The sequence below is a fragment of the Ambystoma mexicanum genome, chromosome 2p (genome assembly GCF_040938575.1).
Source record: "Ambystoma mexicanum isolate Mex_15411 chromosome 2p, UKY_AmexF1_1, whole genome shotgun sequence".
Lineage (NCBI taxonomy): Eukaryota > Metazoa > Chordata > Amphibia > Caudata > Ambystomatidae > Ambystoma > Ambystoma mexicanum.
The window spans coordinates 1,381,998,890-1,382,016,441 of record NC_090923.1 but is presented as its reverse complement, the minus strand read 5'-3'; the positions used below and the strand labels follow the sequence as shown (position 1 = coordinate 1,382,016,441).

At 42.8% G+C, this 17,552-nt stretch overlaps 1 protein-coding gene across 1 annotated transcript in view; it reads right to left on the bottom strand.

Moving 5' to 3' along the window:
- KIF9 (kinesin family member 9) overlaps positions 1-17,552 on the bottom strand; it is a 1,188,236-nt gene that overhangs the window by 929,016 nt on the left and 241,668 nt on the right. The window contains exon 5 of the mRNA XM_069645790.1: positions 5,358-5,585. Coding sequence (XP_069501891.1) covers positions 5,358-5,585 — 228 coding nt within the window. The remainder of the gene's footprint in view (positions 1-5,357; positions 5,586-17,552) is intronic.

Sequence of the window (17,552 nt, the reverse complement as noted above, 5' to 3'; positions counted from 1 at the left end):
TTGGAAGCCAAAGGAAGTAGGTGAACTTTATATTTGAACTCTGGCAGGGCAAGAAAGGATACCATACAGAGTGGTCCCGTGCCAGGTGGGTGCTCATTCGAAAGTCTCTGTTATGTATCCAACGGATGCTGAACGTGAGAGAAAGTAATATTGAGATCAAATTGGTCATGCAATGTGTCAAGCTAAACGCTGTGCACATTCGAACGTCTTTGACAGTCTAATGTACGTCACAATTGGTCGGAGCCCGGCTGAGGGAGACTAATTGAACAAAGGAAAGGGATCTGAGCCTGGCACAGGGCGATCTGGGGTGAACTGAGAGTCACCCGAAAGATAATTCTCAGAACCTTGTTTTGAAAGGAATCTGAGCCCGGAAGAGGGGGATCCAACATTGAACTTTTGTTTTGAAAAGGATCTGAGCCCGGCTGAAGGGGATCCAGGGTGAACACCCACATTGAATACTGGAAAAAGGAAAAGAAAGTTTGCGTGTTGTTTTTGGTACAGAAGGCCCTCTGCGTCAAGAGACTTGCAGGAAGTAAAGATACTTGAACACAGAAGGTCCTGAACTGGGAAAATGGAACTGTATCCTCGTGCTGCAGAAGCCAGAGTGTGTGTTTTGTTTGAGTGACTTGCCTTGCCCCGTGCTGAAAACGTGGGGAAGGGAGGTGATCGGCACGAGCATCCTGACATATTTTGTGATTACTTCTTTCTTTTTCATGAACATTACCCCACATTATTTGCAAAATAGTTGTAAGGATTGGCAATATTTTTTTTTAGTAAAGGCCCTTTTATTTTGACAAGACTCCACTAGGAGTGCATTGTTATTATTTGATGGTCGTAGTTTGATTCCATCTGTAGATTTAAGTTTAGAGAGGCGTTTATCACACCCTTGTGCAAGTTCAATAAACACCCTTGAACTGTGGTCACTTGTGCCTGTCTTACTGTTGATACCATGCCTTCCTTACATCATCTTGCTTTCTCCCAATCAATGTAATTCACATAGGGCGCTTGCCCCGGCAGGTTTCTCAGGCTCACGTAACCTCATCGGCTTTCTCAGCCTTGATGCAATGTTTTCGTATCCCCTTCACGCTGGCTAAAATTTGGGCGCTTGCCCACGTGGATTTCTCAGGTTCCCGTAACAATATCGTCACGCCCAGCCTGGAAGCAAAGTATTTGTAACTATTTCAATCTGATTCACAGGGGCGCCTACCCTGGGGATTTTCAGGTTCCTGTAACTTCGTCTGCTTTCCTAGCCTTGATTCAAAATGTTCTTACCTCTTAGTTGTAGTCTCTCCACAGGAGCGTTCACTTCCCTGTTGCTGCTTGTCTCTTCAGCTAATGTCTTTCTGGCATAGAGTTCAGGGATCCAAGCTCTCCCTGGCAATCTTGTCTTGTGTCCATTACCGGGGCCCCTGACTCTGCCTCTTCACCCAACCTTGGCTTCTCGGTCGGACGGGACGCCAGCCTTGCGGCATCCGGCAAGCATTTGGCTTTCCCTCCATGCTACCGCAGGCTCCATGGTCGAGCATGGCTATGCCCCTCCAGGGCGCTTCACTCCAGAGGCTCGCCTCTACGTAGGAATCATTCTCTTCCCCCCTCTGTAGGAGTTTGCTTCACATTCACAGTTCCTCCTGGGTTTATGTAGGTCAGTCATCACAGACAAAGACTGTCTGTCCTTCTTCCTTGACTCTGGAGCTCAGACGAAATCCAGCACTGCCTGAAGCCAAAGAGTTAGGATGAATGTCACTGGTTGGGGTAGTCAAAACAGAAGTAAAAACTATTTATCCAAGTCCCATGTAGGCACATAATGTATTCCTGACTTGGAGGTCCTTATCTGATTCTGAGTCCTCGTCCCCAAGAGTGAGTCAGTCCAACTTGCCAAAACCCCTAGGGAAGGTCTTGCAGAGAGGGCTAACCTCCATAGCCTGACACGAGGTGGTTCCCCTCTAGGCAGAAGGGACAAATCGACCAGATACATCACAGTACAGAGTTTATTGACTTTCCCAGTTCTCTTGAATCATCCTCCGGCCACAAATTCCTCAAAGAAATACTCTCCTTCATCATCCTGGGAAATCTTTGTAGGACAAGAAGAACCAGATCTGTAGACTTGGGAAAAAGATTAACAATGAAACAAAATTGACTCAGAAGAGGGGAGCCTCTCTATAAAACGTCAAACAAGGAAAGAAAAATTACACGTTGATGTCTTGAGCTGTTTCCTGCTTTCCAATCAAGAGAGAGACTTTGTTTAACGGGAGGAGTATGTGATGAATCTGGACTATTTGTGCCCTGTCCCCAGTGGGGAGACACCCCTTTGAGGCTACATACGTGAGCCTGCTCAGCAAGACCCTCTATAGGGGTCTAGGCAAGTGGGACCTCACTGCGAGTGACTGCCCTCTTGGGGGCAAGGACTCCCATTCCAGTAAGGAACTCACAGTCCAGAACACGTTAGCAGCCTACATGGGGATGGGAAAGACTATTGTTACTTCTGTTTTTAACTCTTCAGGTAGTGACATTTCTTCAAACTCTTTGGCTTTAGGTAATGCTGGATCTTGCCTGAACTCCACAGTCAAAGAGGAACGGCACACCCCTTTTGTTTGTGAGGACGATCATAAAACCACAAGGAACTTTGAACCAGAGAGAGAGAATCTTACGCAAAAAAGAGCCTCTGACGGGAGGGCGTCCTGGCGAGGCAGAGCCACAATGGACCGTGGAGCCAGTGGTAGCATAGAGGGAGAGCTGATCACTAGCGAGAAGCGGAAAGGCTAGAGTCCTGAGCGGCAAAGAAGCCTAAGTACTGAGCGAGACAGAGACGGTAGAGAGACCATCTCGCCTGGTGGTGTGACCACCATGAAGCCATGGTGGGCCTGGTTCCTGTTAACTGACGGTGAGACCAGACTGCAGCAGATTCCACACGATAAGTGCAACAACTGCTGAGCCGGACAGATTCAGGGAAGCGACCGCTCCCAATTAGGTAATGCCGCTGAGAAGGGCGAACAATTGTGTACAAGGCTGGGTAAGCCACAAGGGTTACGGGAACCAAGAAAACACGAATACTCCATATCGCAGACGCCCAACCAAGGCCCTGCTAAAGCAAACCTATTCGAGGGCCAAAGGGCTTTGGTGAGCCCGGGAGAGGCAAGAGAAATTGAAAGTAGAGACTGGGAAAACCAACAAGGTTCCAGGAGCCAGGAAAACTCGAACAATAGATACGGGCAGACGCCCCGTCAAGACCCCACTAAAGAAAGTCGACCAGAGGGCAAAAGGACTTTGGAGAGCCCTAGAAAAGCAAGAGATAGTAATATCTGAGGCTGGAGAAGCCAGAGGGTTATGGGAGCCTGAGAAACCCGAAAGTAGATGTGGGCTGGCGACAAAGAAAGACCCTGCCAGAGTATGTATATAAAAGATCAAGACGTTTGAGGGAAGCCCTAGAAATACAACGCATTGCAAGAACTATATTGTGAGGAATTGAAGAACTGTTAAAAACCTTCTTTTGGAAAGAGATCCATAACTTGACGAACTTTTAAATCCTTCTTTCAGAAAGAGATCTAGGACTTGACAAACTTTAAATTCTTCGTTTGGAGAGTGATCCAAACCATTGGGCCAGGCAACTGCCAAGGATAGAGGCTATTACTCTGGCCTCCTCCTTTTTGTTACTTTTTTTTTTTTACGGGGTAGGGCCAAATAGATAATAGAGTTTTTGGACTAAGTGCTATTTCATTTGGGACATTTGGCAAGCGCCATTCGTTTTAGTTTAATAGGTAGGTAATCACCCTCATAACAGTAGGGATAGATAGGCGTTGTTGTTATTATATAAATAAAACACACTTAACACGTCACAACTTAGTCCGACTCTTACTTGTGGTTTGGCACACAACCCTACTTCTATATAAAATGTTTGCCCCCAGCAAAGACCATGTAAGCTTGGGCACATATTCTGTTAAACCCTAGAAAAAGGGGTAACATTAGACTGATAGCAGGATAGCAGTTAAGGCCTAGGGCCTTATCGAGTCTAGTATGTTTGGAAGAGACAGAAAACCTCACAGGTTCCCAAAATCCTAGTCTCCTTTTTGATATGTTATCATCATAATTTAACTGATTTACCATTTTTAGGAAGTACTTTATATGCTTGTTAATTGGTAAGGTAGTACAGTGGGCCAATGCATTGGCTACAGACACTGGTAAGAATTTTACAAGTCAAGGTTTCAAGTTCTTGCAGTACCGATAACGCCTTTCATCCATCAGAGTTGGAAAAAAGAGAGCTGTTGAGTTGCCCAATATCATGCTGCAAGGCAGTGACAGCAAGTCAAGTGTGCATAAGAAGAAAGTTATGAAGTTGGTAACATGTTTAGAAGTCTTGTGAGGATGCCTGCTCACTGCTACATAACCAGTAGTTAGGAATGTAATTGATAGGAAGTAGATGATGTTACAGATGAGAATGCAGTCAAATGCTTCTTCGGGAGAAAATCTTAAAAAGGTCCTTTTGAAGCTATCCTCAAATTAAAGCAAGACTCGTCCTGTACTACATTTGATTGAGCAAAGGATCAGAGGCATACACGTGTCTTAATGTCTCCATAGTTACTCATGCCCCCTTGCGGAGAGGCTGGGCCTGATTCACAAAAGTGTTTTTCAATGGGAAACTCCTGTTGAAAAACGCTTTGGAAATCAGGCTCTATGTATGTTTATGATTTTTCCATTGCATAATGTATGTATATTTTGTGCATACAAAATCTTAGATCTATTATTACTAGACAACTCCCTTTGAGTATTTAGCTGTATCGTTCCCTACGAGATAGCTCTAACAAACACAATTATGAAAGTTCCCCTCATTCTCCCCATCTTCCTCTCTACTCCCCTTCTCTCTCCCTCTTTCTCCCTCACTCCCTCTGCTTTCCCCTCCTTGCTTTTTTCTCTCTCTCCCTCCCTTTTTCTTCCTCTGTCTTACCTCCACCCCATAACATTTAGACTGAGACATCACAGGCATTACCCGAAGACAGCCCTTCAGGGATGTCAGTGATATCTTAGTGCAGGTTTATGGGGAAAATATTTTTTTTTACGAAATATGTTTCACAGAAACCAAAAGGCAATAAATAGTAAAACATACCATTAAAGCTCAGTAGTAAAAAGGGGAGAATAAACTAAGGAATTAGAAAAACTATTTTCCATTCAAATTAAGATAGACTAGCTTTTAGGCGATAGAAAACCAATGGGACCTTAAGAAATGTCCCTATATAAATTGAGGTATCCACTATGGAACTACTGCTCAAGAAGCAAACAATATGAAAATAATAAACAGCATTCTGTAAGCAAGTAATGTCATTATACATCACACAGCGTTAATGTGAACCGACATTGCTTCTTACCTCAAAGAGGAGATTGAGGGCATCTTCCTCGTGGCTTGTTAGGTGAGTGGACAATCCCTTCACAAAAACGCCACGCAAATCATCGGCTATGGATAGTTGAGTCTCTGGAGAAACAACTACGTCTGGCATGGTGGAGAGAAGGTCAAAGAGATTTTCATTATAGATTTCAAGGTAGGATATTCGGACCGTAACTGATTGATCTCGGCGGGCTTCAATCTCCCGAAACACCTGTGAAATGAATGAAAGACATGTAATTGACGTGCATTGTGTTGCATAGATTAAAAAATACTGTTTCAGTGGTTAGCACAAGACATATACATTGCTTTCTCTCCTGTCATCAGTTGGAAGCAGGAAAAAATTACTTGTCAACATTCTGTGACCAAAAAGATGTAGGATTTGTTTTAAGTTTCAAAATAGTAATTAGAATAATGATATCGTAGAAAATGACGTCACGTCACCTTTGACCTGATGACATCACAGGAAATACTATCACCTGAAATATGGCCCTAAAAAGATCACAGTGAAGCACCGTCTGTCATGGTCTAACCGAGATCAACCTGAGAAATCATATTACTAAATGTGTGACCTCTAAACACTGGTCAGATTTTACCAGTTATTTATTTACGTACAGTCTTCACTACAGCACAAGACGCACAGAGCTCCCATGTTTCCAGTGGTCATGGTGGCAAGACCATCTAGTCCCATTTGTTCTAATTAGATCCTGGGATGGGTAGTGTTTTCGTACCCATTTGGATTCTGGGCAAACTGCAAGTCCCAGAATTTCCAAGCAAAAACAGGACTGGATTCCTTCTTACGCATGGCCAGGATAAACTTGAGAGCTCAGCAATTTTAAGTTTGTTTTTAACTTTATTGCCTTTATTAACCTTATGGCAACTATTGTTATCATCACTGGAGCGTTCAATCCACACACGCTTTGATGCAGAGTGTATTGAAACAACGGTGCCAACTGCCCTATTGTTCAGGAGCAATGGGGATAAGAACGCCATTTAGTCATTGAACGTTTTCAGGGAGAATTCTGCACAGGTGCCCCTGTCATGAGAAATTAGCCATTTTGGGGCTGTACATGGGGCCTTTAATATTGGCATTTAGGGGGTTCTACACTCATAAGAAGAAACTATTGAACTTGAGAACAACTGCAAGAGTGAGATGGAATGTGAGGAGGGACACAACACGTGTAGATGTTGTTTGGTCATTTACCCACCCTCTGACTGCCCATGGCCATGCTTATCGCTATGGCCAACCCACTTCTCACCCTTCCCCCGCCCAAAACACATACTCCTGGGATCTATTTAGGCAGTTTTATCACGTAGTAATAACAAACTGTGAAATAAAACTGGCAAACACTTCAAGCACACACAGTCTTCTCAGAGTAAATGGTTTTGTTGGGGCTGTACATGTGCTACATGAGTAATAAAAATGCCTTACATAAGTGTGCCGACAGCCACTTGATATGAGCAGTATACATGTCATTCACTGAAGCCCTCCTAAAACAAGCATTGACAAAGCCAGCAATGTAAACAGGCATTATTATATTCTCAGGTACCCAACATTTTGCAACTGCTGCCACTAGTGGCCAGTTAGTATCATTACTGCAGTGCCCGGCAAATGCCTTCACAAAAGTCCAAGCTGCTGGCATTACGAATGCTGGTTTATCCCAGCTGCTGCCTGGCTCTGAGACCCATCTGGGGGGACATGCAGGTGTTGTGAAGTTTCCCGCCTGCTCTTCCTGCAGGCCTCTTGAACAGCATGTACTTTATTTTTCACACTCTGTTTCCAGTGGTGTTTGACTAATGAGTAGCAGTTAATAGCTCCGGCAAACATCACGTGGAGGAGTGCTCTAACCTATGAAACCTTTTATATTGGGTTAAGTGCTAATACAGAGTGTATGTTGTGGAAAGGATATGCACGATTTACATAACAGGATGCATGCTGTGTCAAATGGTGACTTAAAAGCAGATGGTTTCATCACACAGGCTCTTCTGGGCATTGCCTAGTTTTTGAACTTAGTAAGAGCTTCAGGACTGTTCCATGCGATGTTTTGCGTAGTCGGTCGGGTGTAAAATGATCAATCATTCCTAGCTTTAAGGCTCTACCGTGGTGTGGCATTCTGGTACTTACATGCTAGCACTTATAATGTGAAAAGCAATGCAAAATGACAGGGTTTGTAGAAAACTACGTTAGAGCTGTTTGCATATTTTTAATATTCGAGAGTACGAATTATTTAGTGGCCCCCAGATGAGAAAAAGTGGGCAATGATTGATTTGCTTTTCCAGCTTTGGCTGCCTTTAGGATTCTGATATTGCTCAGATTACTTTGCATGTAGATTACCTCTTCCCATCAAAATGGTTCATCCCATGGGGCTATCTATACATATACGTAGATTCCGAGAGATCTGTGTGCAACTTCCATGTACGTTAGAATGAAAGGAGGGTCGTCTTTGCACTTTTGTGATATTAACGCATACTGTGCAGTACACTCCTTTGGGGACATTAAACAGTCTCCCATGATTTCAACTAACCAATTTAAGGTTTACAACAAGTTGGTACAATGCATTATCATTTTACAGAATGGGTTCAGTATGTGCACTGCAGTAAAGACATGTCATCTCCACAGTGAAAATCAACAGTCAGCACCCACAAAGACAAATATAGAAATATTAAATGGCGAAATCTGTTTGATCGCAAGCGATTGTAATTCATATCAAAAACAAGTAATTACCTTAGGAGAAGACTTTTTCTTTTTTCTTTTTATTTCATTTAGTTTATACAAACTTTTTGAAATATATAAAAAAAAACTCAAAACAAAACTCAAATCGAGACTTTGCAATAGTACTCATCTTAAGATTTACTTTCTAAAGTCCACCATTTTCCAGAAAGTAGAACAGAAAGAGAATTAAAAAAACAAAAAAAGGAGAAAGAAAAGAGAGAACACAGCAAAAGAGCTTTCTCTACTTGGTGTCTAGAGTGTTATTTTGGTTAGATAAATTCTGACCAGAGTTTCTTCCTCGTTTGATCATTTTGCTTTCAAATGTCATTTACGGAGGACCGCTCTAGCAAAGATTGGAGTTGGTCTAAAAATCGCATCATTGCTATCAGCAGCGATTTACTTTCTGTAATATGTAATTGTCCCCACCACTCTTCTTGATTGTATGTCTGTTATCGGTTCATCTCTCTCCTTAAACAGTTCCCCGTTTGTCTTTTAATTCAGGACAACTGAGCACAAAATGTTTTAGATTTTCTTCTTCTGCATCGCAGAATCTGCACTTTGTGTTTCTTGCTGTGATTTGACGTCTATTTCTCAGTATTTCCTTGGTTTTAAAGATGTTTAACCGGAATTTTAAGTATAACCTTCTTAGGCGTTTACAGGGTGCAATGCTCAAGTATTTTTGCAGGGTGGAGCGCTTTTTAACTTCTGGAGGAGAGTTTTACATAGATTTGTGATTTGTTCTTCTCTCTCCAATGTCGATCCAGTCAAGATCTAATAGCTTTCTTTTAACTACATCTGGATTATACCAGAGTGTGTTTCCATCCGTCTCCAACTGTTTCAGCAGTTCTTTACAATGATGTTTCCATTCGATTAGGGCTGATTTTTTGCTTGTATCGTTGTCCATTAGAATTTTCAAAGGAGGTAGATTTGCTTCTATATAGGTTTTTCTGAATAGCGCTAGTTTATTCCAAGTTATTCTCGCGTTTAATGAAGAAATCCCGTTTTCATATAGGATACAAGCAGTCGGTGTACTTTGGCGAATCTGCAGGATCTTCTTCCAAAACAAACCTTCACATCTTGTCCATGTTGTTGCATCACATCTGACATATTTTCCGCTCCGTATGTTAAAATTGGTGTTACTTTACTTTCGTAGAATCTTTTTACAGCCAGGCATGAGTATTTACCATACTTTTTTTGTATTATTACACCCTGCGTTGTTTATTGTTTGCAGGAACTTAGTAGTTTTCTTTTCATCGGTTCGTCACATATGCTGGAATTGATGATTGTTCCAAGATATCTCGTTTGAGAGACCTTATTCAATTTCTTTGACCCGAGAGCCCAATTTAGTCTTTGATTACTTTTCATCCTTCCCCTTTTGCTTTCTAGGACAAGGATTTCAGACTTTGTCGCGTTTATCTCTAAACCCAGATCTTTTGTAAAGGCTTCCAAGGCTGACAATTTTCTTTGTAAGCCAATGGGTGTATAATCTATGATGACCATATCATCCCCATATAATATATGGTGTACCTGCACTCCGTTTATCAGCGGAGGAAACTAAACCACTTTTGTCAGGGCTGCTCCGACTTCTAGTATATAGAAGTTGAAGAGCGTTGCTCCAAGGGAGCAACCCTGCTTCACTCCCCTCTCCGTTGTTATAGGGTTTGTTAGGTAACCATGATTATCGAGTCTTACTTTGATATACGTTTCAGAGTATAATTCTTTGATGGCTTGAATTAAACTTTCATTACATCCTCGTTCTTTGAGTTTAGACCACAGCGTATCTCTGTCGACACCATCCAAAGCGTTTGCCATGTCTATAAACGCAAAATAAACCTTTTTCCCTGATCTGATGGCGTCAATTTTCAATAGATTGAAGATACAGAGATTCACACTGCAACCAACTCCTTTAATAAAGCCAGATTGTCGCTCGTCATAGATTTTCTGTTTTTTGATCCATGTTGTAAGTTGGGTAAGTAGCAGACTAGCAAACACTTTCCCCACAATGTCTAATAAGGCTATCGGCCGATAGTTTACAGCCGCATTGCGAGGTCCTTTCTTATGGATTGGGACAATGATCCCTGATTTCCAAGATGATGGTATCCGTCTTTCAGTGATTATTAGATGGAACAGAGTATAACAAAATTCAACCCACTCATCGATATTTGCTTTCAAGTCTGCATTTGACAGACCATCTGGTCCTGCGGCCCTTGAGGCACTGCTTTTTTGATAATAGATCGGATGTCATCACAATCAAACTTTATTTCCCAGGGACTTGCTAAGGGGACATTCTAGTAACTTGACTTTTTCACTTTTTTAAATAGGTTTGGATAGTGGGTTTCCCACTCTTTTTCACGTACCATGTTTGATAATAAAGCTTTTTCCTGGTTCATCGACTCATTTATAATTGTCCAGAAACCTCTCGAGTTATTTTGATTCAACGCCGTCAACATTAATTCAGCGTCCCTCTGTTCCTTTCTCCCTCTACGTTCTTTGCACCAGTTGTTATATTGATTTTTCACTTTCTTTATCAACGTCTTGGATTCTGGGTTTTTTGACGCAATGATGCCCCTTATTGACTTCCTTATCTCTCTTTTTTTTTGGTCATCTCTGCGTCAAAATGATGTTTTTGATAGTTGGGTTTATTTTGGCTAGCCTTCTTTTTTGTTTTGTATATTTCTAACAGGTGTTGATATTCAATCCTGTCTATTTGCTCATCACACTCTTGCATTCTTAGAAAATTTGATACAGTTGTGATGTCTTCATTCTTTAGACGTAGCCTATTCCTACCAAGTTCTAGTGAGAATTGGCTTGCCCTCCTGCTGGAATCAAGTTTTTCAAGTTTCGTCGATTACGCTTGTTTGTGGAACTGCATCTCCCACAAGGCTTTGTACCTGCTTTAGAGGTGGTCCTATAAAACTTGCTGTGCGCACGCACCGCACGCGCGCACCCTACAAGTACCGATAAGTACCGCTTTGCCGCAGGACTCTCCGCTTGCCCTCCTGCTGGAATCAAATTTTTCCAAGTTTCATCGATTACGCTTAGTTGTGGAACTGCATCTCAACACAAGGTGAACATTGTAATAACCATATTGACTCATTTATTAGCACCTCTCGTGCTAAACGAACTGCCTAAACTTGTATTTGTTTACTCTGTAGGCTTTGTACCTGCTTTGGAGGCGGTCCTATAAAACCTTCTGTGCGCGTGCACCGTGCGCGCGCACCCACCCGAGCAAGTACCGATAAGTACCGCTTTGCCGCAGCGTCGTGGAGCAGTGGGCCTGTGTCTTAGCCCCCGTTATTCTTGGCTCAAGTTAAATTCTGACATTTTGCCTGCTTTCCAGGTTTAATGATGCATACTTTAAAAACTGGTATGCCAAAGACTCTTCAAATCGGTTCTGAGGCTTTGATCCCAAAGATCACGAAAGTGAAACCCACCATTTCTGCCTCCACTCCGAAATCTCTCCGCTTCAAAAGAGGGGTGAATTTAATGCTTAGGAAGGCGAGTTCTCCGGACATTCGCAAATTTTGCAGGGAGATCACTGATCAGCCCCCGGAATCCCCCAAAGTTGATAATCATCTGGATGTTCATCGTTCTATCTCCCCTGATATGTTGCTACAAGAAATGGGAAAACAACCCCGACAAACTCTTTCAAATCCAAAAAATGATTCAATGATAACTGTTGACCACCATCATGGTTTGAGTTCTAAACTTGCGGTACATTTGCCCTGTGGTTCAACTAACACATGCCTTGGCGGGTTAAATGCAATTACCGACAACAGTATTCTTGCAAACGTACCCCCCACTGCAGAACTTGAGTGTAAACTTGCTTCAATGGCTGCGCATATGTCAGATGTTGCCGTAATTGATCTTAACATGTCTAATTCTTCTTTTTCTCCACAGCTGAAGTCAGATAATTTATCAAAATCGCCGATTTTGTTCTCAAGTTGTTGTTCCTCCATTTCTAACATTTCTTTTTGTGCCCCCACGCCTCGTAGACCAGTTCCCCCACGCCAGAGTGCAAATCCAATCTTGATCACATCAACGGTCACTACTCAAGAACCAGGACCTTCCCAGGAATGTATGTGTAAAAATCAACAATTTGTCTCAGCTGGAACTCAGGAGTGGTCTGCTCAAAATAATCAAGTAATTACTCCATTTGTTTTTAATGCTCTCCACGTGTCCCTACGATTCCCTAGATGCAAAGCTGCAACTTCAAATGGCGTTATTGGAAAAAATATCAGCCAATCAACTTAATGTCGCTGTTAAGTCTTCAGCAACTGTTCGCAACTTCAGTTCTGCACCAATGGCGTGTTGTCCAGTTTCCAATTTTCAGAGCTCTTCTGTTACCTCCCCAGTAATGCCAATCTCTACTACGGTTGCCACGCAGACGTCATACCTTACTACACAGTGTCTCCCCCAATTTGATCAAACCATTCGCCCAGTTGGAGACAATGTGGAACTTGTATGTCCTGAAACGGACTTGAACAGTGGTCAAAATGAAGTTCTTATTCTACAGGAAGTTGACCCAACGCATCTCCCTGTAGATGAGCGTCCTGCTAAACGGAAAAAGGCAAAAAAGATCGCCCAAATATCATCTGTTGCTCCTTCCACAGTTGTTACTTTGCTGAAAGGGCCTGTGAATCCCACTCCCTTGCCCCCTCCTCCTCCAGTTCTCCAGTGCTCCTCTAGCATCGAGACTTATATCTCGAAAAATCAGAAGAAAGCAGAACTTTTTTCTTTACCTAAATTGTCCAAAAACATGCCACGAAATAACAAGAGCACTGCTGCTAAAACGAAACTGTTCATTAAGTACTTAAATTTAACAAAAAAGAACTTGTTTGTAGCTGCGCGATCGATCGCAAAACAATTCCTCCAACAGAAACAAATTAAAACTCAAAATAATAAGCTTGCTGTGACCTGCCTCCCTGTCGTGCAGGAGTATGCCCCTTTGAATCAGCTAGTGGATACCTTAACCTCAACTGGTTTAAAGGCTTCCACTGTGAAGGCTCCGACTGTGACAGCTTCCTCATCTTCTGAAACCATGACCGATGTATTCCATCGGCTGGAGATCAGGAAGGCTGTTGATGCCTATATGTCCACACTGTCTTGTGATCTTCCAACAACTGCAACATCAATTGCTTCCTCAAATTGTGATTTGCCTTATTCAAGGCCTCCTACTAGTCAACCACCTTCCTTGGTGGCTATCCCTTTTACCAACTTTTCACACCCTAAAGGGGTCCCCTCGAATGATCCACATGCAATTCTTGCACAAATTACCCCCAAAATGGTGGAAATGTGGCAGACTTTTACAAACTCCAGGACACTCACCCAGTGCTGTCTCAAACTTGCCTGATGCTCCTTGCACCAAATTAAATAATCGGTTGTTTAAAATGGCGGCCAAACCGCCAGCAAATTTTTCGCTTCTATTAGCATGCAAACCCACTCCATCTGTGCAATATAATCTCAACAGAATCTCCCTTTTAACCATCTTCTCAGATATTCGCTCTTTAGAAGATGTCAGCTCTGCAGACATAACATTGATTGAATTTTTAATTCCATGCCAAACAACTTCTATTAGAATTTGGCTTCAATCAAGAGTTATCCAGAATCTTATTTGGCAGACCAGAACTGAGCTTCATTCACTTGGGTTTATACTTTCAATTGATTCACTAAATTCTCTTGTCCTAAATCAAAACGCTTTGTCAATAAATAACAGTGGTACCGTTCATAAAAAACAGTGTAATTCACAAACCTCTCTCTCATTCTTTTGTTTCAGGAAACCTGGATGATGACCACCCCCCATTATAGGATAATTATGAGCTATTTCTCAATCCGGCTCAGCGTGGCACCTTGGGTCGTCCTACCTCTGGTCTCTTAATAGCGATCAAGATGGGGAGGGGTATTTCTGCACAAAATTGGCATTCTCCAAATCAGTTCCTTCAAATGATCAGATTATCCATTCACAACATAAACTATGCAATAATCAATGTGTAGTGGAACGCGGTTGGCAATTCCGATGATTGCTTCCTAAAGGCCCTTACCAATTTGTTGAACATGGTTGCACTTGATTCCTCAGTCACAAATGTTATAATTGCAGGTGATTTAAATTTAAATTGCTTTCATCCGCAAATTGCTAACCGACATAGAATTATTAAATGGTTAGCTATAACCACAAATTACAATTTCATAATGCTGAATAGAGCGTTTCCGTCAGACTCGCCACCAAATCCCACTTGGGCCGGAGGTTCCAGTTCATCCGTAATTGATTACATTTTTGTAAATGTGGAATTCTTTGATTGTATTGACAATTTCAAGATAATCACAAATGTCAACAGTGACCATAACCAGCTCATTGCTGAATGGATGAATCCTGGTCCGTGTACTCGAATTGCCCTATCTCGTCACCATGGCAATCTAATTTTGAATAATGGGGGTAATCGACTATGATGGTCTGCACAGTCTTTATTTGAGCTGAATGAAGCCTTGGACAATTTTTCCACCAATCAAATCACCCAATACTCTACCTTGATGCAAAACTTCCAACCTCTTAAAGCGTCAAACAAAAACAGGGTCTCTGTCCTAAGCTTCATGCCTTTAAACCAAAAGTCCATCAGCTCAAAGCTCATACTCAGGCTTTGAAACGACAGGCCATGTGTGCCCCGATGGTTATCAGAGCCTCACTGTTGAAAACCATCAAAACCACACATAAGAATGCACTTAAATCCCTTCAAGCCCAAATGTTTCAATTAGATGGGGAGCTCTTGTTACAGTCTGTCCGTACCAAAAAAGCGGCTGGTCTGTGGTCTCTTATGAATAAAACTTCTAATAGTCTTCAACTCATATCACAAGCTAATTGCGTGTCTGAGTGGAAGTGGACTGTTAGGGAGAATTCTCTGTTTAGGCTGAATTTCCTAACCTAGTGAGTCCCCCAGCAGCTTTGCTGGATTTCTGGAGTTTGTTTTTTTCTCCTGCCAAGAGTGAGACTCTTTTTCTCCCACTCTTGGACATGATTATGGTGTTCCTTTGACTGTTAATGTGTTTTATGGGCTGTGGGGTCCTTTACTCCATAGGGTCTCATGTGTTTTTACTATGTGTGTTACACAGCACCCTCAGTGCAGTGACACAGGGGTGTCATAGTGACACCCCACCATAGACTCCATACCCTGCGACTGACTACTGTCTCCCAGGGCATGTAAAGTCACCATTGGCTTTACTAGTCCCAAATTATTAACAGAAACCGGTACAAATCATCATATTGTGGACATACTGGTCGGGGCAATTCGATTGCCCCAGGGTCTGTTAGTCGAGGGGGCATGTCTCCGTCCCCCCTGATCGAGTTCTGGCTGGTGGCAGTAGATACTACTTTTTATATTCGACCTCGAATATATCCCTATGGGATTTTCCCATTGTTCGAGGCTACCAACTTTAATTATTTAATTCTCATAGCCTCGAACATACCACCAGTTTATTTATTTAATATTAATTCGCCGATTGGTATTTTTTGCCAGGACTCGATTCTAAAATGGCATTTGTGTTCTCTTCTGTGACTCCAACCCAAGTCGAGCCCTTTGTTCCACTTTTGGCGGGCTTCTCCACAGAAGCCTCCAAAAGGGGTGCCACTCTGTCTGGGTACCACAGTGGGTGTGGGAGGGGGTTTAGGCACCCTGGACTGAGTTACCTTGGTAACTCAAGTTGCACTCTTGTGTGATTGGCCCAAGTGGTGAGCCGGCCGGCTCACCACTTAGCATGTTTGATTGACAGCTAGGCTGAGTGAATGGGGGTGTGCTGCATAAAAGCAGGGCTTTGGGGACTGGAACTTCAGAAGTCGCCACAGGACCTGAGAATCCGATGAGGGAGAAGCTGAGCCGACCTGCTACGACGACACCACCGGTGGAGCCCTGCGGAACCGACTCACCACTTCCCGACGACAGAGAAGATCTCCCTGCTGGAGAGTCTTCGTCCCCTGACTGGTGGGCACAACCAGTTTACCTTCTTTTTCTCGCATCCCAGGACATCTTGTGGTCGAATTGCCCGTGCCAGGCATCCCGGCAACTGGATAGCCACTTATCACTGGACCACGAACCAAAGGACCGCTCCTTTTAACTGAGAACCCCGCGGCTGGTTTCTTCCCTGGCAGTGCAACGGACTCCTGTCCTCCTCCCCGATGAGATCCTCTCTTCCCCCGGACGAAGCACTGACTTGCATCCGCTGCCAGGAACAACTGCCCCCGCTGGAGTATTTTCACCACTTTAAGGTACCGTGTCCGCCAGGCCTCCCTTTCTAAAGATTGGTACAAGGTAATAATAATCCCTTAACCTTCTGGACTGGGCTGGCCGCCTTGACCATCTAACTGGTCCCCCTTTCTTTTGGTCCAACTCTTTCTGAACCTTTTCGAGACTTATGTGCACTTTTTAACCGTGTGACCTTGGACACATTTCGTTCTGATCCTCTTAAAGTGGATCCGGCTTTCTGAACTCTAACTTCACGGTTTGCCTTCCTCTCTTGCTGTGTTCTTGTGAAAGTGTTGGGATCTGTTTCAATTTACATCCTGCTTTTCTCTCCCTTTTAAAACAAATTATTAGAGTGCCATCTGCATTAAGCGCTCACCGCTGTCTGAAAATAAGTGGAGCTTTACTTAAAACTTGTCTAATATTCTTTTAAGGGAGTGTATATCTTTTAGTGACCGTGTTTTTGAACTGCTTAATATTAGTGCCTGTGTGTTTCATTAGATGTGGTTTTAAATAAATAATTATATCTCTTTTACACCAAGCTCTGGTCAGTGTTTGCTTGTTCTACTTTGTTCTTTTGACCTATTGTGAATACTCTGTATACTGCCTAACTCTTCTTGAGGGAAGTCTGACTGCTCAGCCACAGCTACCAAGAGAATATGTGTGGTACAGACTGCTACCAAGTGGGTTTACTGCCAAACACCTGTAGTCTTAAATCTTTTGCAGTGGTCCCAGAGGGAACTGCACAGGTTTCTGCCTAACATGGACTGACCATTTTTCGTCCCTTTATGCAAACCCTTCCCCTCATCACTCTAAAATAGACCATGACATCTATAAACCCTTTCATCTATCCTTTGATATGGATGATATTAAATTTTACATCAACAAGGCCAGTAATTCTGGTGCTTGTGGTCCAGATGGATTGTCCAATCGAATGCTTAAAGAACATCCCATTCTTTGGACAGAAATTCTAAATAAGATCTTTACCACCATCAATGAGACCCAGTGTTTGCCGGCCAGCTGGACCCATTCGATAATAGTCCCGATCTATAAAAAGGGTGATCGCTCCTCACCGACCAGTTATAGGCCCACAGCACTATTAGACGCTCCTGCTAAAATATTCGCGAGGATCATCCTAAGGGACTTCAATCTCTGGACTAAACTGAATAATTTGAGGGATCCCTTTCAGACGGGTTTTGTTGCCGGCCTTGGTACATCCCCAAATCTCATTACATTAAAC